The sequence below is a fragment of the Hyaena hyaena genome, unplaced genomic scaffold (genome assembly GCF_003009895.1).
Source record: "Hyaena hyaena isolate Hyena2069 unplaced genomic scaffold, ASM300989v1 scaffold_405, whole genome shotgun sequence".
In the NCBI taxonomy this organism is placed as follows: Eukaryota; Metazoa; Chordata; class Mammalia; order Carnivora; family Hyaenidae; genus Hyaena; species Hyaena hyaena.
The window spans coordinates 610,620-635,429 of NW_024081039.1; the positions used below are offsets into that span (position 1 = coordinate 610,620).

A 24,810-nucleotide genomic window follows, 5' to 3' on the forward strand; every position below is an offset into this window, starting at 1 on the left:
AGAGAGAGGGAGACACAGAATCTGAAGCAGGCTCTAGGCTCTGAGCTGTCAGCAGAGCCTGATGCGGGGTTCGAACCCACAAACCGTGGGATCGTGACCTGAGCTGAAGTCGGACATTTAACCGACTGAGCCACCCAGGCTCCCCTAGTTCTTAAAATTTATCAAGGCTTGCTCTGTGGTCAAGTGCAGTATTCGTTTTTGAAGTGTGTTCATCAATGCAGAGTAAACATTTTTTTAGTAGTAGGATACAAAATTTCTGTGTGTGAGAGAGAAGGAGGGGAGAGGGAGGGAGGGAGGGAGGGAGAGAGAGAGAGAGAGAGAGAGAGAGAGAGAGAGAGAGTGAGAGATTTGCGATGCCAATTCCTCTGTATCCCAAATGGAACAGGTCTTTCTGCAAGGCAGACCCAGGAAGGGTGATTAAGGGGATGGGTGCAGGCTCTAGTTCTCCAATGCAGCGTCCCATTATTCTTACCAAGATCCCTTAGTTTTATTGAATTAATGCTTCTTAATTTTTTTTATATAATGTTTATTCATTTTTGAGAGAGAGAACATGAGCAGGATGGGTAATGAGATGGAGAGAGAGGATCTGAAGCAGGCTTTCCACTGACAGCAGAGAGCCTGATGCAGGACTCAAACTCACAAACCACAAGACCTGAGCCAAAGTCAAACACTTATTAAGCAACTGAGCTGAGCCGCTCAGGTGGCCACCCTCAATCTGCTGTCTTTTGGTCATTCTCTACACATGTTGAATGATTGCCTTTGGTAATTGTGACTAGTTGAACAGATGCCTCTCTAAGGGGGAGGTTACCCTGTGCTCCTCATTCTCCCATTTCTTCTTCTCCTTGGGCCGTCTGTTCTGTGCCCACCAGCCTACTTGTTGATCTCTGTGCCAATACTATGTTAATTTTATTTAACTTTGATAACTGGCAAAACAAGCCCTCCTACCTCATTGTTTTTCTTGAGGCTGTCTTGGCTTTTCTTGACTCTTTGCAAGTCCATGTAAATTTTAGAAGCAATTTATCAAGTCCCATTAAAATAAAAACTATTGGAATTTTTTACTGAAAACGCATGGACTAGAATAGACATTTTTACAATACTGATTCTTCAACCTAGGAGCATAATGTATTCTTTTAAGGATTTCAGTGTTTCACAAAGTTTTAAACTTGTTAAACAAGTTTATATATTTAGTTATGTTTAGTTATTTCTATTTTTTAATTTTTTTAATTTTAATTTTTACAAATAGTTTATTGTCAAGTTCGTTTCCATATAACACCCAGTGCTCATCCCCACAAGTGTCCTCCTCCATGCCCATCTCCCCCCTGCCCCCCACACCCATCAGTCCTCAGTCTGTTCTCAGCATTCAAGAGTCTCTCATGGTTTGCCTCTCTCCCTCTCCCCCATATATATGAAAATAGAGGGAATAGTTTGAACCTTCATATGTCTGTCACCAAGATTTCATAGTAAACACTTTGCTATATTTGCTTTATATTTTTCTTTTGAAATATATTTTTAAAAATTTTTAATGTTTAGTTTTGAGTGGGGAGAGGGACAGAGAGAGAGGGAGACACAAAATCCAAAGCAGGATCCAGGCTCTGAACTGTCAGCACAGAGCCCAACGCAGGGCTCGAACTCACAAACCACAAGATCATAACCCAAGCCAAAGTTAGAGACTTAACCAACTGAGCCACCCAGGTGTGCCCCCCTTTTTTAAATTTTTAATGTTTACTTTTGAGAGGGGGAGGGGCAGAGAGAGATGGGGTCTTTTGAAATATTTTAAAGCAGGGGCGCCTGGGTGGCTTAGTCGGTTAAGTGTCCAACTTTCGCTTAGGTCATGATCTCGCGGTTCGTGGGTTCGAGCCCCGCGTCGGGCTCTGTGCTGCCAGCTCAGAGCCTGGAGCCTGTTTCAGTCTGTGACTCCCTCTCTCTCTGACCCTCCCCTGCTCGCGCTGTCTCTCTCTCTGTCTCTCTCCTAGAAATAAATAAAACATTAAAAAAAAAATTAAAAAAAAATTGAAATATTTTAAAGCAACTGTGCTATCATGACATTTGACTCCTAAATACTTCCAATATGTATCTCTAAATAACATTTTTATAACCTTAATACCATGATTATATCTAACAATCCTTACTTTAAAATCCATTTGCTATTTTTGGCTGGTGTACTTAATAAACTCTCATAAAATTCTAACAATTTACTGTATTTCAGTATACCTAACACACCACCCATATACCATGCAGTACCATACCATTATAAGATATACCATATATATACACTATTATTCTTAAGAAGGTGTTATGGCCTGAATGTTTGTGTCTCCCCAAAATTCATATGTTGAGATAAATCTTAACCCCTAAAGATGATGGCATTAGGAGGTGGGGATCTTTGGAGAGGTGCCTTAGGTCATGAGGGTGGAGCCTTCCCGAATGAGATTAGAGGTTTTTTTTTTTAAGTTTATTTATTTTGTGAGAGAGAGAATTCTACCTCCTGGGTACACATGGGGCTTAATCTCCAGAACCATGAGATTATGACCTGAGCTGAAATCAAGAGTCAGATGCTTAACTGACTGAGCTGCCCAGGCGCTCTTGGATTAGAATTTTTATAAAAGAGACCTCTCACCCTCTCCACATGTGAGGACACAGCAAGAAAGTGCCAGCTATGAGCTACAAAAAGGTGTTTTACTAGAACATGCCCATGTTGATGCCATGATCGTGGACATCCAGCCTCCGGAACTGTGAGAATAGAAGTTTGTTGTTTATAAGCCACCCAGTCTCTGATGTTTTGGGGTAGCCGCTGGAACGGATAAGACAGGCTTCCAACTTAATTACGACTGTTCATCCATTGTGAGATGCAGCCCAATTACAGATGTTAAAACAATTTTTAATGTGTCTTAAAACTGATAAAATATGGTCTCTCTAGATTCTTATGGACTTTCTATGTAGACAAGCATATCATCTACAAACACGTTTTGTTTCTTGCTTTCCCATCCCTGTACCTTTTTATGCCATTTTCTTGCCTTCTAGAGCTGGCTAGAAGATTTAGCACAATGTTACATAAAATTGTTGGCAACAGGCATTCTCCTCAAAAGGAAATGTTAATATTTTTGTTTTTTTTCTAGTTACTTAAGATATAAAGGTGGTGGTTTGAAATCTTTTTTCTTACTGTAGTGATTTGTTGCTATAAATTTCCCTCTTAGAACTGCTTTTGCTACATCCCTTAAGTTTTGGTATGTTGTATTTCCATTTCATCTCAAGGTATTTTTTCATTGATTTCTTCTTTGACCCACTGCTTATTCAGTTGCATGTTGTTTAATCTCTACATATTTGTGAATTTTCCAGTTTTATTCTTTTCATTGATTTCTAGTTTCACACCACTGTGGTCAGTAAAGGTGCTTGATAAGATTTCAGTCTTAAATTTATTGACTTGTTTTGTGGCCTAATGTATGACCTAATCTGGAGAATGTTCTGTGTGCACTTGAGAACAATGTGTATTCTGCTACCGTTGGATGGAATGTTCTGTAAGTATCTGTTAAGTCCATCTGGTCTAACATGTCATTTAAGTCCAATGTTTATTGATTTTCTGTATGATGTATATCCTATTGCAAAGCAGGGTACTGAAGTCCCAGCTATTATGATATTGCTATGCATTTCACTCTTCAACGTGTTGATATTTGTTCATATATTTAGGTGCTACGTTGGGTATGCAAATATTTACAAATGTTATATTCTCTGTTGGATACACCCTTTTACCTTCGTCCCTTATTACAGTCTTTAGCTTTAAGTCTATTTTGTCTGATATAAATACAGCTACCCCTGCTTTCTGGTTTCCATTTGCATGGGATATCTCTTTCCATCTCCTCACTTTCAGTCTGTGTGTGTGTCCTTAAAGCTGAAGTGAGTGTCTTATTAAGCAGCATATAGTTTTGGCTTTTTCCAATCCATTCAATGACTCTTTTGATTGGAGAATTCAGTCCATTTATATTTAAAGTAATTGTTAAGATAGCAATAAGTCCATGTCTAAACTAATTGTTTTCTTTTTGCTTTCTCTTTTGTGTATTTACTGTAACTTTTTGCATTGAGGTTACCATGATGCTTACATAAAATATATTTATAAGTTTATTTAAACAAGTTCAAATGCCTACTAAAGCTGTTTTTACTCCTCCCATTTTATTTTTTTGATGTAAAAAATTACATATTTTTACCTTGTCCATCGATTAACAAATTATTGTACTTATAGTTTAGTACATTTGTCTTTTAACCTTCATACTAGATTTATAATTGATTTATCCACCACTATTACCACATTAGGGTGTTCTGAAGTTAATTACATATTTACCCTTACCAGTGAGATTTATATGTTCATATGTCTTCCTGTTTCTAATTAGCATCCTTTCAATTCAGCTTAAAGGATTCCCTTATTTCATGTAAGGCTGGTCTAGTGATGAACTCCTTCAGTTTTTGCTTGTCTGGAAAATTCTTTAGCTCTTCTTCAATTCCAAAGAACTTTGCCAGGTAGAGTATTCTTTGTTGCCAATTTTTTTCTTTCAGTACTTTGAATATATTATGCCACCCCCTTCTGCCCTGCAAAGTTTCTGCTGAAAAAGTTGCTAACAGTATTCTAGGGTTCTCTTGTGCATAACCGTTTTTCTCTTGCTATTCTTAAGATTCTATGATCTTTAATTTAACCGTAATGTGACTTGGTGTGGATGTATTTGGATTCATCTTTTGGTACTCTCTGGGCTTCCTGGTTGGGGAAAAATTCAGCCATTATTTCTTTGAATAAGCTATTATCCCTTTCTCTTTTCCTTCAAAGAGCCCTATAATCCAAATATTGTTGGGCTTGATGGTATCCCATAAGCCCCTTCAGCTATTAGCACTCTTTTTCATTTTGTTCCTCTGACTGGATGAATTCCACTGCCATCTTTGTGTTTGTTCATTCTTTCTTCCAACACTATCTAATCTTGTCATTGAAACACTCTATTGAAATTTTCAGTTTCTTACTGCATTTTCCAGCTCTATGATTTGTTTGGTACTTGCTTACATTTTCTGTCTTTGTTGAAATTCTCACTTTGCTCATGCATTATACTTCTGACTTTGGTGAAAATCTTCATTAATTTGAACTCTTTATCAGGTCAGTCACTTATCTTCATCTTATTAAGGTCTGTTTCTCAAGTTTTATCTTCTATATTCCTGTTTATTCATTTTCCTCAACACGCTCTTCTGGTTTCTGTACATTAGATGAAATAGCCACTTCTCCCAGTCTTGACAGAGTGGTCTTGTTTAGGAGATGAAACTTGTCATTCAGTCTGCTGAGCTCTTGATTCTCTCTCAAACCTTTATGACTGTCCAAACCACCTTCTTTATTCTTAGGATCTGCCACCAGTTGAGGATCTGCCAAAACTTGTCAATGTTACAAAGGGGAGGACCTGTCAGTACCTAGATGTAGGCTGATTGGAAGCTGGACTTTTAAAGTATAAAAGTAGACTTTTTCTAGGGGAAGACTGCGAGATGGGGGTTCTGCCTGTGCTGAGCCCTGACTGGTTTCTGTGTTTGTTACAGTCCTGAGGGACCTGCAAACACAAGCCCTGCTGGCCACCAGAGCCAAGCAATTGAGGGGAGCATTCCCTGGATAGCAGCCACAAAAGCCAGGGCACAAGACTTGCACAAGGTTCTCCCAGGGAGACCCCAGGGATTCAGAATGGGCCAGAGGGAGAATGCAGATATGGCTCCATTTGCCTCCCCAGTCTCCATGGAGGCTCTAGATGTGTGCTACATGAGAAGTCTGAGCCTCAGGCTGCAGCTTTTAAGATCTGCAAACAGATCTCCCTTAGCTTCCTATTGTTAGCTAATACTTATAGTCACTGTACCTACAAAATAAAACATGGTTAAGTCACTTGTGAGGTTGGTGCATAATTAAATGTTAAGAGGGTTTACTGATGACCTCAGTTTACCTCAGATGCTATACTCTATAGTCTTAGCTTTGATTATCCCATTCCACAAATGTCTATCATCTTCAAAATGCTAAAGATAGCTTTAAAAGGACCCAGCAATTCCACTTCTTATATCTAAGAGAATGGAAAACATGTCCACATAAATGTTTCCAGAATTATTCATAATAGCCAAAAAATGAAAAGAACCTAAATATTCATCAGCCAATGAATACATAAACAAATGTATATCTCCACACAATTGAAGATTATTTTACCATAAAGAGGAATGAAGTACTGATACATGATACATCATAAATGAACCTTGAATACATTATGCTAAGAAGCCAGACACAGAGGCCACACATTGTATGATTCCATTTATATGAAATGTCCATGATATGCAAATCCATAGAGAGAAGAAGTAGATTAGTGTTTGGCAGGAGCTGAAGGGAAAAGGAGGTGAGCAGTGATTGCTAATGGGTATAGAGTTCATTTGGGGGACGAGCAAATGTTCTGAAATTAGTGAGGAGGGTCGTATAACTCTGCATATACACTAAAAATCAATGAACTCTATATTTCAAGAGGTGACTATTATGGTATGTGATTTCTATCTTCATGCTGTTATTAAGTCATCAGTATGATTTCATTTTTCTTACATGCTCAAGGTCAATCGATGCAACTTTCAAATGAGCATTAAAGAAAGGTATCAGCTAAAGAGAATCAGAGAATGTTTGTACCAAGTACTGCTGATATATATAATGCCTTAGAATAGTTTTATTTCATACTCTGATCAAGAATAGATTATCAACTTTATCCTTACCTGGGAAAAATTACACGTGTAGGTAGCTGCAATCTGGAAAGAATTATTAGAGGCTACAAGTCTTTTAAAAAGAGAATTAGTTATTCCTGGCATTATGAAACTAAAAACTTTTAAGGAACTGCCCATGGATGACAACAGGTCTGACAGCGTTAGACAAAGGTTTACACGGATATATTTTTTAGCAATTTACAGCACATGGAAACCCAGAACAAAAAGTCTTTATATTCTATATGTTATATTCCATAGTTCAGTCTCATCTCTAGCTAGGTACTCTCTAAATGGCATTTTCATGGAAGGTACTGATTGCTCTCCCTTCAGAAACCATCAGTGCTGCTCCTAGCATGAAGCATGAACTGGGGACAGTCACAGACGACACAAGGCATTTTCTGTCCATAGCAGCTTGCTCCCTGCACCAGGGCCAACACCGCAAAAACTAAGCTAGCACACACAGAATCTCCTTTAAATCAAAAGAATCCAGTTTAGCCCTTCATTCTTTGATTGCCACTTTAGGTTTGTGCTTTTCAGTGCATGAACTGAGAACAATATTCTGTTGCCTGCAACGTGCCTCAAACCACAGGGATGCCATAGGGACTATATTTGCATGATTGCTTACAGCTTAAAAAGAGAAAGAGAACACCCAAGTTTCTTGCAAAATGGGAAGGTAAAGGTCAGTCTTCAAGATCTTTGGCTAACGTTTCACAGATGAATTGTAAGGTACGCTGGTATAAAAAAGCATCCTTTTTCTTTGGCTTACAAATGTTCAAATGGTCAACGTCCACAGGAATTAGATCTCCAATGCCTAAATCTGAAGAAAACGAAAATGTCAAAATCTAAGCAAAAATACAGGCTTCCCCTGTCAATGCCAAATGAGGACAAATCGGGTAGTTCCAAATGGTGATCTGGTGGTGATAACGGACTCTAAAAAAGATGGAGGAACTGGAAGTTTGACCGTTGCCAAACTACATGTGACTAATCACACGAAAATGGATTCTCAGTAGGTATAATTTTATGCTTTTCATAGACTCTTCGTATGTGTTCCGGCCTAGTTGCTGGCCATGAACAGAAACTGAACAGGATCATCCTCAAAACCTTTATATATTTGCATGTTATTACTAAATTATTCCACGGGTCTTTTAACTACATCTTTTTCTAGAGTTTATGTTGTTCCACTTCATAACGAGCTCCCTTATCCTGATGACAAGACTGGGAACGTCTCACACAGGATCCATCTTTCACTCTGCCAGGGGGAAGGTGATTTAGTGTTTGAGAGACCTGAGTTTCTGAGGTTTCAGCCGAACAAAGTCCACCTTAGCTGGAAGTGACAAGAGGTCCTAGTTCCAAAGTCCTTTTTTTAAGTTTTCCAGCCCATGAACTCCTCACCCTATGGCATATTACTTTGTAGTAAAGCCTCTGTAGGCTCCATTACAGAGTATTAAAAGCCTTTCATTTTACTTAGGTAATATGTAAAGGAGTTAGGACAAAACTTGGTATATAGGCTAAAGAACCATCTGGCAGGTCCTCCAGCTCCACACTGTCCTTGAGAGCTCTCAGTATGGCCGAGTGCCACCGGGTGGCGCCCAACCCTGGATCAGAGGTGACCCAGTTGGCCAGGTGAGGGAAAAGCGGTTCAAGAAGGGAAATGTGGGGTCATATACTACATATCGAGTAATATCAGAGGCTATAAAGAGAATTAAGGTTTGGGCCCTACCCTCAAAGAGCCTGTGATACCTTATAATACACCATAGTAACAGGTATTGGTTATTTCCAGTATTATAAAAAAAAAATTATCTGGATATTCCCCATCTAAGATTCCAATGGAAAAAACTAATTAAAAAAAAGTACAATCCTCCATTTACTAAAGCTTCTGCAACTTTTAGCTACGTGTAGAAACCTTTAACAAATCAACCACCAGTCTGTTAAATGAAACGTCCCTTTCATTCTAGCTGACAGCAGGGCCCGGTGTTCTTACTACCATGTGACAGAACTCACTGGTTATGGCTAAGTTAGAAGCAGCCACTGAACCTTGGCCAGCTAGTGAGTTAAATGAAGGGATGGGGAGGACTATGGCCAAGGCTGTATGTTGGCAAAGAAATTTTAATCTATAGCTGAAGAGAATCAAAGAATCTAGATCTTCATAAAACTTCTCCTAAGCTGAGAAGCTGAATATAAAAACGGGTTGCTTATGATTCAATACAGGTACCACCAACTAGGCATCTAATAGGGAACAAATTCCAAGAGCGAATACCTGCTGATTCCACGGGTACCACGTGCAGCATAATCATGCTACCAATGTAAGTTGGCAGTGTTTCCACGAAATTCAGCACCCGGAAGTTTTTGTCTTTAGCAAACTCCAGAAAGTCATCCTGTAGTGTTTTAAGTGACGGAGAATCTGCAAAATTACAGAAAACAAGACTGTGACAAATTCTGTTTACCCAATTCATAATAAAATCTACTAAAGAGAAAATTAGGGTTCTCATTCAAGTTCGTGGCTTATCTTCTCTCCTTGATAAGAAGCCATTAAGATGAGAGCACAGAGCTAAAGCCACCCCAGAACTGACAGAGACTGGCAGGCATAGGGGAGAGGTTTCACATGTTACTGGCTGACCGGATGTATGTAGGACAATGCAGCATGTGGGACTGGGGGCCCTCAGTGCGCTGGGTGGCACCTTCACCGTAAAGCCCAGCCTCCCATCAACAGATCCTGTCTCTAATCACAGAGTGCCTGTCCACCATCCTCAACTAGGAAAAGGCAGCCAAGACCGACCGTATCCTAGAGGATACCCTACGACCTAAAAGAGAGAGATCGGTGAACAAAAACCTGGGCACAAAAGACACAACTCAGTGAAGAAAACAGAAAAGAACTTTAAGAAAAATCTACAATTAGTATCGTTAGAATGATTTCAAAAGAACCCGAGAACAAGAGCGAGCCGGTGGAAAATGACACTGGACTGCCAAAAATAAAGTTCAATAGAAGGTTTAGAAGATATAGTCAAGCACCTCTCCATAAAGCAGGAGAGCAAATTTGAACAAGAAGATAACTGGCATATTAAGGCTCAGACAGGGGCTCCAAAGTGACTAAAAGGTGTTCCAGAAAAAGAGAAAATGCTTACTCCTTCTCCTGTATAACTAATATTATAATACAATCCCAATTCCCTTCATCACAGAAGGTAATATTACCCTTGCTGAGTTCTTTGACTTCCAAGGAGGGAAAGAGAAGATAGCGAATATTAACAGAGTATTCAGCCAGATGGGATCCATGATGAGGGACGCTATAAAAAATTATTCCTCTGGTATTGTTTATAACAGTACTCATTTCTGGCTTCTTAGAGGCTTCCAACAGCATCTTTTTGACAAGAAGACCTAGACGTGCAAAGAAAAACAATGCATGAGCTGTTTTTCTTCCCGCCATCATTTAAAAAAAAAAAAAAAGCAGGGGGGTGCGGTGGTAGGGAACATGTACACAAAAAGAGATGTTTCCTTTAGAAGTTTAAACAATTCTCTATAGTCTAATAGGGCCTTAAAATATTAGCACTTGATAATACTGCTGATGTAGAATACAGCTGTCCCTTGAACAGTATGGTTTGAACGGTATGGGTCCACTTATAATGGATTTTGTACAGTACTATTAATATATCTTATTTATTGTAAGAATACAGTATAGAATACGTATACAAAACATGTTAATTGATCATTATCAGTAAGGCGTCTGGTTAACAGTAGGCTATTAGAAGCTAAGTTTTGGGGGAGTCAGAAGTTATATGCAGATTTTTGACTACAAAGGGGTCAGTGCCCCTAATCCTCATTGCTGTTCCAGGGTCAACTGTATGGAACACAAGCCTACAAACAGCTAAGATTCTAGAAACTCTCCTGAAAGGCAGATCTTCTATCACAGGATGCACTGTCCCACAGAAGGGGTGCCAGGCACTGCTATTTGGGGTATCCATCAGTGAAGTAAACGTACAGCACCTGTCTCCCCATCCTGCCCCCAGTGGCCCACTAATGGCCACACCATGAGGACAGTACTAATATTATAATATTCAGAAAAGTACTAATACTGAAAAAAGTCCCCTAAAGCTTGTCACCCATGGAAAACAGACCTTCTGGAGGCAAATGTACCTAGGAAGGCACCCTCTCTTCTGTCCCCCTACCCTGGGCTTGAAGCTGATGATGCAACACAAAGGTCACTGAGACGGTGACAGTGGATCTCTGCGGACACAAAGGGCTACATCCATCTTTCTCTCAGAAAAAGCCCCAACTCCGAGTCTGCAATCCTGAGTGTTTTATCAGATAAACGAGGTCAGAGGCTGCAACAAGGGCCCGCTACAGGGCGGAGGGTGAAAACTGGTAGGAGAAAGGGGTGGGATGGCGGAGGGGGGGGGGGGGGGGGGGGGGGGGGGGGGGGGCGCTGGGAGGAGCAGGGGCTGCCATCACCTCTCTCCTCAGTAGGCTGGGGGCTGGGGCTGCGGGCTCCGCAGTGGCTGGGGGAGCAGGGAGGGGGCTGCAAGGACCAGCCAGGAATGCTGAGGGGGGTGTACAGGTCAGGCTTATATAAGCCACGGGCTGCTGCTGCTGCTGCTACTGATTCTCACTACGTGAAAGCATGATGTCATCAAATTCCTGTTCCTCGTGGTCCCCTTCTAGAAAAACAAATAGCAGGGCAGGAAAGTAGAGTAATTTAAAAACTCTTAGCCATAGCCAAAAACGTTAATTCAGGGGGAAAAGGGACCCGTGTTAAGTGAAGCAGAGAGCTGTGGTAAGTCAGCCCCAACAGCCGACAGTAACCTCACAGCAGCGCTTCACAACAATGAAACGCACTTACCTCCCATGCTATGTGACACCCAAATGACAGGCCTGTCCCCAACACCAGCAGCTCTGAGCTTCCTCAGAAGCTCGTCGCTCCTGAATGCAATGGACTTCCTGAACAAAAAGAAAACAGCAGGCATGACATGGGGCTACTGCTCCCCACCCCCCCAATTTTACTAATTTTTTAAGGCAAGAACTTTAATTGGGCCAATACCACATACTACATTTTAGGGTCAGTATGATGTCTACAACTGCTCATTCCCCACTTCTTAGTCACAGCGGCATAACTGGGAATATCTAGGCCCAGAACAAGCCATTCGTTTACTAAACAAGCAGGGTTTGAGCACCTAATATGCGTCTAGCAATTTTTACAAGTCGAGCTGGGGTCTCGCCCAACCGCCCCCACCACTTAGGAGGTGTGTCCTTTCTCATTATGTGGCCTGAAAATAATGCCACATTGTCTCCTGTGAGTCCCCTACATGGTCAGCTGCTTGCTGGTTGGTTCTATTTCTGTTTATGCTGCAAACATGAAGCTTTCATCATTTTGGTTATTTAGAAATACCAGAAAGCTATTAGAATCAAAAAATTCAAAGTAATTTTCAAGCTAACAGGGGACTTCAAAACTAGGTAGTCTGGTAGTTTTAAACTGTTTATGTATAGAATCCTCTCCTTGCAATGCAGGTTTGTCAGAGTTGCTCCAGGTGAAATGGGAAGGACCCCTGAGCTCCTGCCCACTGGCCCTCAGGACACCCCCTATCGCACAGGCGGGCCATGCACAGGCAACACTTAGTTTGGTAACAGTGATTCAGACCAACTCTCTCAATTTGCAGACCAAGCCTCCCAGACAAGTTAGATGACTTGTCGAAGATCACACAGTGGGTCAAAGGTAGAATCAGCTACAGTCTTGGTCTCGGAGCCCAGAGGTCCAGTGCTCCTCCGTGTATATACAATCAGCACATATGACATACAAGTGACACAGGGAGCCTACGCTACTCAGCATCTTTTTCCTTGCTTGCTTTAGCCAGTATACTTGTGAACACAAAAGGGAAAAAGCCTCACGTTTACTTCCGAGAGTAAAGGAGACTTCGCTATAGAATCCACTGTCCTTACTATGAGAATCGTTATAAATGAACTACTTTAGGAGCCCAACATGGACACTATGTCTAAGCTTTATACGGTTTCATTGCTTATATATTACAAACTCCTTTTTGAAGAAAAGAAAAAAGGCTAGGGTTCTCATAATAAAATTCTGTCTGTGGCATCAAAAGCTTAAGCCCCCTCCCCACCTCAGAGGGTCCACTTGTGGCCTGGACCCTGGCCCTTCCTCCCAGCTCCCAGCTCCTTCTGTTACCTTTCCATCGGGCACCTCGTTCTCCAGTCGCTCAGGCTGGTGTCATATTCCACAGATATAATTCGGAGAGCAGGACAGTCTCTTGCCAACCATGTCTACATAAAATAAAAGGTACAAAAGCACAGACAGGAACTTCCACTGCTTCACATGTTTCCTTGTAACTGACACCTGTTAACTAAAGGTCACCGTAATATGACTAATAAACATCACATTAGAATAAAGTTTAAAGGTGACTAGAAAACCGTTTCCAGCATTTTATCTTTTTATATCTCTGGTCACAAAGTGGCACCAATATTAATAAGCATAAGGCCAATGCAAGTTTCCAGAAAATATTTTAATATGTTACAGACAAAAACAAGGAATCCAGGTCAAACTAGAGTTTGGAGAGCACTTAACAGAAAGGTCTGATCTCAGCACAGGGAGTCTGACGGATGGAGATCTGACCCGGGGACTCAGAGGTACTGAGTCGCAGTTCTGTCTGTGGACCCAGGCTCTATCGTACTTCTGTGTTGCCAGAGACCAAGTGCAAACCATCCCTCCTGCAGGATGAGCCTCTGTGGAGGCGAGGAAGTCACAGGGGGACGAAGCCCTAGACACTGCCCATGTGCGCAGCCATCTTCCTTGGGCTCCAGGTATACCCCACTGGGCGCATCCATCCCAGAGCTACGGCTCTCAGAAGAAACATCAAGGGAATCCAAAGTAGAATTATTTCTTAAAGTCACAGAACTGGCCATTTTGAATATGTGGCATAGTTTTAATAGGAATGAACCAACGCTGGCCTTTGCCCACCCGTTTACTTAATGAAGTACTCTTTGAGAGTTACAGCCCACACCCTGATCAGAAATTACACAGCAGAAGGCAGGCTGACAAGCTGAGCTGTTCATGAACAGACTACGAGTGTCCCCAAGGGACAGAAAATCTACATGGAAGAAAAATCCCAGTAGAAAGAGAAAAATAAGCACATCACAGTGAGGGCTTCGACAGCCAGAGATGCTCGTGTGTCATGAAGGAGGTGGCCGACTGCAAAGTCGGCGCTTCCTTACCTTGGGCCAACACGTTGTATACCTGGCATCGTCCTCTAAAATCTTTTCAGTTAAAACCTGCTCATTGTCCTGCTGGCGCCACGTTTTGAATGCTGCTCCCATAAGGCCATGAATAAAAAGGACATCTGCTTTAATGGGCTGACTGATGGGGAAGAGAGTTTTAAAAAGAAGCAGAATAAATGCATTACTGCTGGGGTAAGAATCTACAGAGCACTCTGTGGATGGTGCTTAGCAAGCTTATACGAGAGCAAATAAGACCAGGAAGGCAGGCCGTGTAAGCACAGGTGTGTGGACGATCCCTGTAAGGAGTCCTGGCAGAGAGACACGGAGTGTGCTCACTGCTCTGTAAGAATGGACAGAGGGGCGCCTGGGGGGCGGGTTAAGCGACCCACTTCAACTCAGGTCATGATCTCATGGTTCATGGGTTCGAGCCCCGCATCAGGCTCTGTGCTGACAGCTCAAAGCCTGGAGCCTGCTTTGGATTCTGTGTCTTCCCCTCTCTCTCTCTCTCTGCCCCTCCCCTACTCGGACTCTGTCTCTGTCTCTCAAAAATAAAAATAAAACGTTTAAGAAAAAAGAATGGACAGAGACCCAGCTAGTAGACCAACTAGAATCAATTATAATGAGTTTAGTGACCAATGAAATGACATATGTCATAGACTGCCCTCCAAAGAATTTCATGAGAATATTCCACAAACCAACAAAAGTATTTAAGAAATTAAATAAGAATAAGCTAGTGTAGTTTCAAATTGAGTGTGTATGAGAGATTTTTAAAAACTTATCAAGGAAAATATCAGAAATGAGATTTTAGGGGCATGGCTCAGTCGGTTAAGCATTAGACTTCGGCTCAGGTCATGATCTCACAATTCGTGGGTTCAAGCCCCACGTCAGGCTCTGCTGACAGCTAGCTCAGAGCCTAGAGCCTGCTTCAGATTCTGTATCTCCTTCTCTCTCTGACCCTCCCCTGCTCACGCTGTCTCTCTCTCTCTAAGTAAATAAAAACATTAAAAAAATTTTTTTAAAAATGAGATTTTAAAGTAATTCATTGTCTTTAGATATGACATTTTTAAAAATTATACATAGCATATTACTTGCAAGCTATTTACAGTACACACACAATTATGCAATACATATTAAATACATTTCCACATTGTTTATAAACTGGAATTAGCCAGGCAATCCATTTTTCAATTAAATGTTTTTGCTATTTTCTGAGGCATTTTTTTTAATGTTTATTTATTTGAGGGGGGGGAAGGGGCAGAGAGAGAAGGAGAACACAGAATCCAAAGCAGGCTCCAGGCTCCAAGCTATCGGCACAGAGCCTGATGTAGGTCTTGAAACCACAAACCATAAGATTATGACCTGAGCCGAAATCAGTTGATACTTAACGACTGACTACTCAGGCACTTCTCTGAGGTATTAAAGTGCCTGACAAGGGGCACCTGGGTGGCTCAACTGGTTAAGCATCTGACTCTTGATTTTAGCTCAGGTTATGATCTCAGGGTTCTGTGAGATCGAGCCTTGTGTAGTGCTCTGTGCTGACAGCAGGGAGGCTGCCTGGGACTCTCTCCCTCTCTCAAAATAAATAAATAAAAACTAAAACCAAACAAAAAAAAAAAACAAAAAAAACCACACATTCTAAATTAAATAAAGTACCTGACAAAAATCCCAGAAATATTTAAGTTTTTCACTGTGGTCCTTTATATTTACTATCTTAGCAATGATAAACTGGAAATGGTGACCAGATATAACCTTAAGAAGGAGTATGAGTCAAAGTTATTATAACTTATTCCTTCCAGTGCATGATTTCATACCTTGCATAAACTTTCTCAGTGCTTTTGAGTTCCAGAACCAGGCTAATATAATGTGGTTGCCTGCCTGCCTGCTGCCATGCAGACCAACCTCTACAATCCTAATCAGCTTCTAACTCAGATCTCCATGAAACCAGCAGCGAAACAAAGAACCCGCATTACAGAGCTCAAGCAGGCCGCACTCTAAGAAGTGAACGCTATCTTACTGAAGGTCGGCCCTTGGTGTAAAATCAAGCTAAGTTAGCCAGTTCCATACTTTCATGACAGCCTGCGATTCTTCTGAGGTTGTTATGGACAAACTGAGTCAGTATATAAGGTTATCAGAATTATCCGTAAGGTATTTAACATCTGAATTATGCATAAATAAAAAAAAAGGTAAGCCCTGTAGGCTTTACCCCCTCACAGGAGACAGCGACGCCGTTACCTTGTGCGGTACTGGGGGTGTAGCACGTACACGCCGTCCTGGTATTTCTCTCGCATGGTCTCTCGGTCCAAGTTGGCCAGCGTCCTGGCGGCATGGGAGGCCTCCATGATGCGGGGAGACTTCATTGCTTTTGCCAGTATGGAAACCCAACCTGGTGAGAAGAACAAGCCCCTAAATGCCAAAGCTCCTCCATCTCAGACCGTGAGCAAACCGGTTTCTGGCTGAAAGCAACAGGACGAAGGCAGACTCCAGCGTCTGTCTCATGGAAAAGAACCACCACTCCAACTCCATTCTGCCCTCAGGTCCTCCGGGTCCCACGGCACGTGATGTCCCAAGCCAGGTGCCCTGCATTAGGGGGTCTCAAAGAAGGTAGGAAGGTTCAAGAGCCAACAAAAGTTGCGATTACTAGAGATGTCATCAACAGTAAGAAAATATGGTATTTTGCTTTCAGCAAGAATTATTAAACTCAGTAGGTTTTAATACTAGTTATTTCATCCTGATTGTCAGTCATATTAGCAGCCTTTAATGCACATAAGAAATGATTTCTTCATAATGACCTTGCTTAGAAATAACAAGTATTGGCAAGGATGTGGAAAAAAGGGACCGTTGGTGGGAATGTAAGCTGGTACAGCCAATGTGGAAAACAGTATGAAGATTCATCAAAAACTTAAAAACAGAATTACCATATGATCTAGTCATTCCTCTACTGGGTATCCAAATAAAACAAAAACTCTAATTAAAAAAGATATAGGTACCCCCATGTTTACTGCATTAAATACAATATGGAAGAGCAAGATATGGAAACAACTCAAGTGTCCATCCAGAGATACATGGATAAAGAAGATGTGGTATATATGCAGTAAAATACTGCCCAGCCTTAAAAAAAAGGAATCTTGGGGCACCTGGGTGGCTTAGTCGGTTAAGCGTCCGACTTTCGCTTAGGTCATGATCTCGCGGTTCGTGGGTTCGAGCCCCGCGTCGGGCTCTGTGCTGACTGCCAGCTCAGAGCCTGGAGCCTGTTTCAGAGTCTGTGATTCCCTCTCTCTCTGACCCTCCCCTGCTCACGCTGTCTCTCTCTCTCCCAGAAATAAATAAAACATTAAAAAAAAAAAAGGAATCTTGCCATTTGCAACGACATGGCTGGAGCTGGAGGGTATACTGCTAAGTAAAGTAAGTCAGAGACAAATACCATATGATTTCACTCATATGTGAAATTTAAGAAACAAAGAAAAAAGAGACAAACTAAATAAACAGACTCTTACCTACAGAGAACAAACTGGGGGTTGCCAGAGAGGAGGGAGTGGGATGGGGGAACCAGGTGAAGGGGTTGAAGGGGACACTTATCATGATAAGCACAGAGTAATGTACAGAATGGATGAATCATATTGTACACCTGAAACTAACAGAATATGGTATGTTCATTAGACTTCAATTTTTAAAAAAAAAGAATATTAAAAAACTAATGAGTTTGCTTGATAGATGAAAGTCTGTAAAACATGGGGTTCAGAAAGGAAATACTTTTTTTCTCAGCTCAGAGATTCATAGTATTTGACTCAAAACCTGGAGGTCCAGAGTTGGCTCCACCAATTGGGCCAGCCAGGTGCCCCTCACATATACATGCTGTAGAGCTCATAAGCACCTTTTTCCTTCAACAACACAGGATTATACTGTATACCATGGGTTGTTGTTTATCTATGTAATCTCTACACTCAACGTGGGGCTTAAACTCACAACCCAGAGATCAAGAGTTGCATGCTGTAATGACTGAACCAGCCAGGTGCCCCCAAAAACAAAGCCACACTATGTGCAGTACAGCTTCATTTATTTTTCATGTTTTTGTTACTTAAAACATACTACTTTTTGCATATAAACATGTATGGAAGTGCTTGCGTGCACGCGCGCGCGCACACACACACACACACACACCTATAAAGAGGCAGCAAACTAATAAACAGTCATCACCTTGTAGGTGAGAGTCGGGTTGGGGAGGGCTCCATAAAAATGTGGGCTTAACTTTCTTCCTCTATCTATGCTCTCTGAAGTTACTTACCATGAGAATCTATCCACATGTTATTTATGTAATTTAAAATAATGCAACATGGACCTTGAGGGCAGAAAGATTTGGGCTCAAAATTTGTCACCTACTGTTGCTGTGGAACCTCAGTCAAGTTACATGGGCTGGAAGAAGGTTCTAGTGAATAAATCCAAATAAAAACTGCATTTACCAAGCCCAGCAGGCACTCAGTTGTCCCCAAGTCCTCCTCCCACGCTCTGTGGCAAAAGTGTCGGTGTGATGATAGGAGGCCAGTGTTTAATAATCCAAAAGAAGTCTCAGACCCAATCATCATTCTTTAACAATATTCAAATTTGTAGTATCAAAAAAATGTCCCTTCAAATGTTCTAAAGAATGATGTATAATAACAATATAAGAATGTTTTGAAATTCTACCTGTAGAGGTGTATTACTGGTATACACTCAAAAAGATGGCTTTATTTTTAATGGATCCCAAGAAAGGGAATGCAAGAGAAAGTATGGAGCAAGCCGTTTCCGTGGCTTTTTTGAGTTGACAAAGTATTTTCACAATGCCTGACATGCTTCACCTTTTATAAAACACCAAATGCCCCTTGGAAAACTTGTGTTTCCTTAAGATTTGATGCTTTTAAATCCTGTAACGTCTGAAGATATGTTAATTATAAAAACAATTTTTTAAAAAACAGCACTTAATAATCAAATTCCCACCCCAGCACTCCCATCACTGCCCAATTCCATGTATCCTCAGAAGTAACCAGAGTTAAAAGTTTGGTGGACACCTTTCCAAACCTTATTTCAAAAAGTCAGTCACATACCTATCACTATACATATACACTGTGGTTCTACATGCCTTTTTTTTTTTTTGGCCTAAGTGGAATCTCCCCATCCCTACTGTTCCGTGACTGAGCAGCTACTGCAGCAGGTGTGCCTTGGAATGCTCCCCACATACATCAGCTTCATTCTTTTTAACTCCAGCATTTAGCATAGATGGAGATACCAGTTTATTTAACCATTATTCCTACTGGCAGACATTTAGGTGGTTTCCATTTTTTCCATACTGCAAACAACAGTCTGATAAACATTTTTATACACAAATCTTCAAGAACACCCATGAGTATTCAGGTAGGAGAGTCCTTGTAGTATTACTGCTATTTCAAATGGTATATACATTCTTTTAACAGGTACTACTAAGTGCCTATCAAAAAACTGAATCAATTTACATCCCCTCCAACAATGTGTGAGAGGAGTTTTCACGCACCTTCACCAGCAGTGGATATTATCAATATCTTTTTAACTTTTGTAAATCTGAATGGTAAAAAGCTACAGATCTGTGGGGCACCTGGGTGGTGCAGTTGGTTAAGCGTCCAACTCTTGATTTTGACATCAGGCTCTTCGCTGATAGCGTGGACCTGCTTGGGATTCTCTCTCCCTCTCTCTCTGCCCATTCCTCACTCACAGGCACTCTCTCTCTCTGGAATAAATTAACTTAAAAAATGTTACAGACCTGATACTATTAACATTTATACACATACACACACACACACACACACACACACGCATGCACGCACGCAAACAGGTAAAGATACAGGATACCTAAAGAAAAAATAAAATAGGGTAAGGCAGCAGAATTCAAACTGAAATATTCAGAAATAATGGGAGCTGAACAAAAGGAAGTACAGATAACTCTTTAAAGGTTTAGACATAAAATGGAAGAGCAGAAGATAGGCTGACAAACCAGGAGAATGTGGTGCTGTGACTTCAGGCTGTCACACTGCCCCCTAAGGCATGTGGGTCAGAAGGGTCCTGTTGACAGGGAGCTGCTGACCACACAGATGAGAAAGGCTGGCAATTCCTGAGACGGCGAAAGGAGCCAGGAGCCAGGCATAGTTGGAGGTCTCATAAGAGATGTCCCTTCTATTTTCAAGAGCAGAAAAGGAGAAGGCGGGTTTGGTTTTGGTAGTGGGAAGCTGAGGGAAAATTCCCTTCAGGCTTTCAGCAGTCTCACTGAAGTGGAACAGGTCCTCTGCTGAAGGGACGGAGGAGATGAAAGGGCTGAGGAAGGTGGGGGAGGCTGAAATAGGTATCGCCGGGAACAGCGAGGCCTGCTGAGTGATACTGAAGGTGACAGCCCATCTGCCATGATTCCGTGCTTAGGAACAGAAGAAGCGGACAGTGGATTTCATCTGGTGTTGGGCTCTTGACCAAGGGTGTGCTAAAAGAAGGGGAGTGGAGCACCGGGGCGCTGAAGACCATGTACGGAAATGACAGACCGTGGAGCATGGATATGCTGGCTCAGAAGTGAGGGGAAGAATACTGACGGGCTGGGAGAAAATAAAGGGGTCAGTAGACAGACTCCTGGAAAAACAGAAAACCGGTCCCCGTGGCAGCAGGTGCAAACACAGGCTTGAACAAGAGGAGGTCGTACTCAGAGGTGAGTCACTGACTCGTTAGGTGCAGTGGTTTCTGTCAATGACCAGGACAAGGTGTGGCACAGGAGTGGAGCGCTAGACAGTCAGGAGCACAGAAGGAAGTCGATGCAGATGAGAAGGCAAGGGACTGAGAGACCAAGGTGTTTAGTGGACTGTCCGCTACATGCTGACACCAGAGGACTGAGGACTTGGGTAGAGTCGGTGTCAGGGACGAGTGTGGGTTTGCTTGTTTGTTTAAATAAAGTACTGACTTGATCAAGGCTCTATCTCATTAAAGAAACTGAAGGTAAGTCAATAGAAATTATCCAAAGTAAAACACGGAGAGAAAAAAGAATATTTGAAAAGAAACGAACAGAGTCCCAATGGCCTGGGGAACAGAACCAAGAGTTCTCATACACACAGTGAGGTCCCAAAGGAAGAAAAGGGCAAAAAGGGACGAGAACAAATATTTTAAGACGTACTGGCTGGAAATTTTCCAAATCTGATCAAAAACATCAACCCACAGATTCCATCAGCTCAGTGGACCCTGAAAAGCATAAATATAAAAAAGGAACCAAGCACTTCAGAGTCAAACTGCCGAAAACCAAGCATAAAAACTTAAAAGAAGCCAGAGAGAAAATGACAAGTTACATACAGGAGAAAGAAAATGGGAATGAGACTCCTCATCAGACACCGGTAGTCAGGAGAGAATGGAATGACATTTTTAACATAAATAACATAGTGCCAACACACAATTCTTTATCCATGCAAAATCTCTTTCCTGCGATAATAAAATAGAAGTGAAGTAAAAGACTTTGAGAAAATGCAAGGTGAGAAGATTTGTCCAGCAGACTCAGCTCTTGAGGCTGTAAGGAAATTATATCAGAAGTAAATGTAGATAAACAGAAAAGGAGGCAAAGCACTGGATATTATAAATGTGTAAATAAACAAAAATGACTTTCCTTTTTCCTTATAATCTTTAAATATGATGACTCTTAAAAATAACAACCATGTGGGGCACCTGGGTGGCTTAGTCGGTTGAGCACCTGGGTTCGGTTCATGGGTTCGAGCCCCGCGTCGGGCTCTGGGCTGCCAGCTCAGAGCCTGGAGCCTGCCTCGGATTCTGTGTCTCCCTCTCTCTCTGCACCTCCCCTGCTCATGCTCTGTCTCTCTCTGTCTCAAATATAAATAAACTAAAAAAAAAAAAATTAAAAAAATAACAACCATGTATCACAAAGCATGTAACACAATGTAGGAGTAAAATATATTATGACAATATGAGAAAGGATGGCGGGAGGTGGGAAGTGAACTATGCTGTTGTAAGAAACTCACTCTATAGATAAAGTGGTGTAATATTAATTCAGCATAGACTGTGATAAGGATACTACCAAAAAAAAACCCCATATAAATAACTATATAAAAAGCCAAAAGAGGAAAAAGAACAGAATGTAAAAGATACTCAAGTAACTCAAAAAAGTCAGTAAAGGAGAAAAAAAAGAAAACAATATTCATAATTACATTACAGGTAACAAGACAAAATACTCCTATTATAAAAAGATCAAACTGGATTTAAAAAATGATGTACCTATATGCTGTCTACAAAAGATGTACTTCCTTTTAAAGTCACAGATGGCTGGGTGGCTCAGCTGGCTGAGTGTCCGGCTCAGGTCATGATCTCACGGTTCGAGACTTCAAGCCCCACATCGGGCAATGTGCTGACAGTTCAAGGCCTGGAGCCTGCTTCTGATTCTGTACCTCCCTCTCTCTGTCTGCCCCTCCCGCGCTCTATCTCAAAAATAAACATTTAAAAAAATTTTTTTAAAAGTCACAGAAAACTGAAAGCAAAAGAAGGGGAAAAGATAAAAGATAGGTATTGCAAACAGCACGCATAAGAAAAAGCCAGGGTGATCATTCAGGAAATGAAAATCACAACCACAGTGAGATATCACCGAATATCATTCAGAATGGTTAGAAGCAAAAAGACAAGAAATAACAAGTGTTAGTGAGGACATGAGAAAAAAAGAATCTTCATGTACTGTTGGTGGAAACATAAATTGATATAGCTGCTGTTGAAAACAATATGAAGATTATTAAATTAACAATAGAAATACCATATAATCCTGTAATTCCACTACTGGGTATTTATCCAAAGAAAATGAAAAAACCTAATTCAAAAAAATATAAGCACCCATTTATTATAGCATTATTTACAACAGCCAAGATATGGAAACAACCAGAGTACCTCAGTGGGTAAATGGATAAAGAAGATGGTGTGTGTGTGTGTGTGTGTGTGTGTGTGTGTGTGTGTAATGGACTATCACTCAGCCATAAAAAAGAATGAGATCTTTCTCATTTGTGATATCACAAATGGACCTAAAGAGTATAATGTTAAGTGAAATAGGTCAGAACGCGAAACATAAATACCATGTTTCACTTATATGTGAAATTTAAAAAACAAAAACAAAACACTCTCATAGAAACAGACTCATAAATACAGAAAACAAACTAGCAGTTGCCAGGTGAGAGGAGGGTGGGGGGATGAGCAAAACATGTGAAGGAGATGAAGAGGTACAAACTTCCAGGTATAAAATAAATAAGTCACAGGGATGAAAAGAACAGCATAGGAAATATGGCCAATATTATAATAGTGTTGGGACTACACTTAACAATGGTGAGCATTGCATAACGTATAAAATTGTTGAATCACTATGCTGTACACCTGAAACTAAGATAACACTGTATGTCAACTATACTTCAATAACAAATTTTTTGTTTTTTATTTGAAGAGAGCGAACGAACACATGTGAGTGGGGGAGAGGGGCAGAGGGGGAGAGAATCTCTTGTAGGACTCAATCCCACAACCCTGGGATTATGACCTGAGCCAAAATCAAGAGTCAGATGCTCAACCAAATGAGCCACCCAGGCACCCCAATAACAAAAAATTTTTAAAAAGAAAGCTAGTGCGGCTATTTTGATACTAGATGAAGTGGACTTAAGGAAAAGGAGTGTCACCAGTGGTAGAAACATCACTTGATAATAAAAAATGAATAATCTGCCAGGAAGAGAAAGCTAAAGGGAAAACAGACAAATTCACAACTACAGTTGAACAATTCAACACGTCTCTCAGTAACTCACAGAAATAGACAAAGCTCAGTAAAGATCTGAGCAACACTCTGGCTTCATTGCTACATACAGAATCGTTCGCCAACCACTACGGAACACTCATTCTTTCCAAGTGCTCACAGAACATGCATCACAAGAGACCACATACAGGCTATCAAATAAGTCTCAATAAATTTCCAAAGATTAAACTCTTACAGGGTATGTTCTCTGAACACATGGAATATTAAATTAGAAATCACAGGCATATGATATCTAGAAAACCCTTAATATTTATAAACTATGCAGCACATTTTTGAGTAACCCATGAGACAAAGCAAAAAAAAACACAAGATTAGAAAATACATCAAACGGAATAATGATGAAAATACAATATATTCAAAGTTTGAGGGATGCATCTAAAACAGGTTAAATTTACAGCTTTAAATGCTTGTATTAGGAAATAATTACAGTGATTTGAAAACATGTCTTCAAATTCTTTGATGCTAATTCTCCATCAAGAGGTGACGAGTCTAAACCCCCTCCAAAGCCCTTCCCCTTGAATATGAGCTAGCCTTAGTGATTGTGTCAGAAATTACTTCCAAAGCTTGATTGTAAAAGGCCAAAAAGAGCTTATACCTGGCCCTCTTGAGACACTTGCCCTTGAAACCTAGCCATCAGGCTTTAAGGAGCCCCAGGCTGCATGGAGAGGCACAGACAGGAAGGAGCCAATGTCCCCAGTGCCAGCTGAGCTCCCAGCTGACAGCCAGTTCCAGTGTGCAGGCCATGTGAGGGACAATCATGAAAGTGTGCCTCCCGTCCCACAGCTGAGCTCCCTGAGTTAGTGCTGCATGAAGGCCCAGAGCCTTCAGCACTCAATCTTGCCCAACTTTCACATTCACGAGGAAAATACAGGGCACTATTTTAACCAATGAGTTTTGTGTCTGATATACAGCAATAGATAACTGAAACAAGAGGCTGAAATCAGTGACCTCAGTTTCTACCTTAAGAATCTAAAAAAAAAAAAGTGGAACAAATAAAGCCCGTAGTAAGTGGTCCTTTATAGAAAAAGTTTGCTGATCCCTAAATGAGA

The 24,810-nt window shown here is 41.1% G+C and overlaps 1 protein-coding gene across 5 annotated transcripts in view; it reads right to left on the reverse strand.

Moving 5' to 3' along the window:
* The window catches only part of SERAC1 (serine active site containing 1), an 83,715-nt gene that overhangs the window by 2,101 nt on the left and 56,804 nt on the right, over window positions 1–24,810 (reverse strand). For 3 of the 5 annotated variants that reach the window (XM_039252085.1, XM_039252084.1, XM_039252086.1), the window contains 7 exons: window positions 16,180–16,330; window positions 13,945–14,086; window positions 12,902–12,996; window positions 11,567–11,664; window positions 9,925–10,107; window positions 8,993–9,136; window positions 6,292–7,552 (listed from right to left, as the gene is read on the reverse strand). In XM_039252085.1, the coding sequence (XP_039108016.1) occupies window positions 7,416–7,552; window positions 8,993–9,136; window positions 9,925–10,107; window positions 11,567–11,664; window positions 12,902–12,996; window positions 13,945–14,086; window positions 16,180–16,330 (950 nt within the window). In that variant the 3' untranslated portion in view covers window positions 6,292–7,415. Of the gene's footprint in view, window positions 1–6,291; window positions 7,553–8,992; window positions 9,137–9,924; window positions 10,108–11,193; window positions 11,385–11,566; window positions 11,665–12,901; window positions 12,997–13,944; window positions 14,087–16,179; window positions 16,331–24,810 lie in introns of those variants that run through there. The other 2 variants (XR_005531716.1, XM_039252087.1) reach the window with 2 other exon arrangements.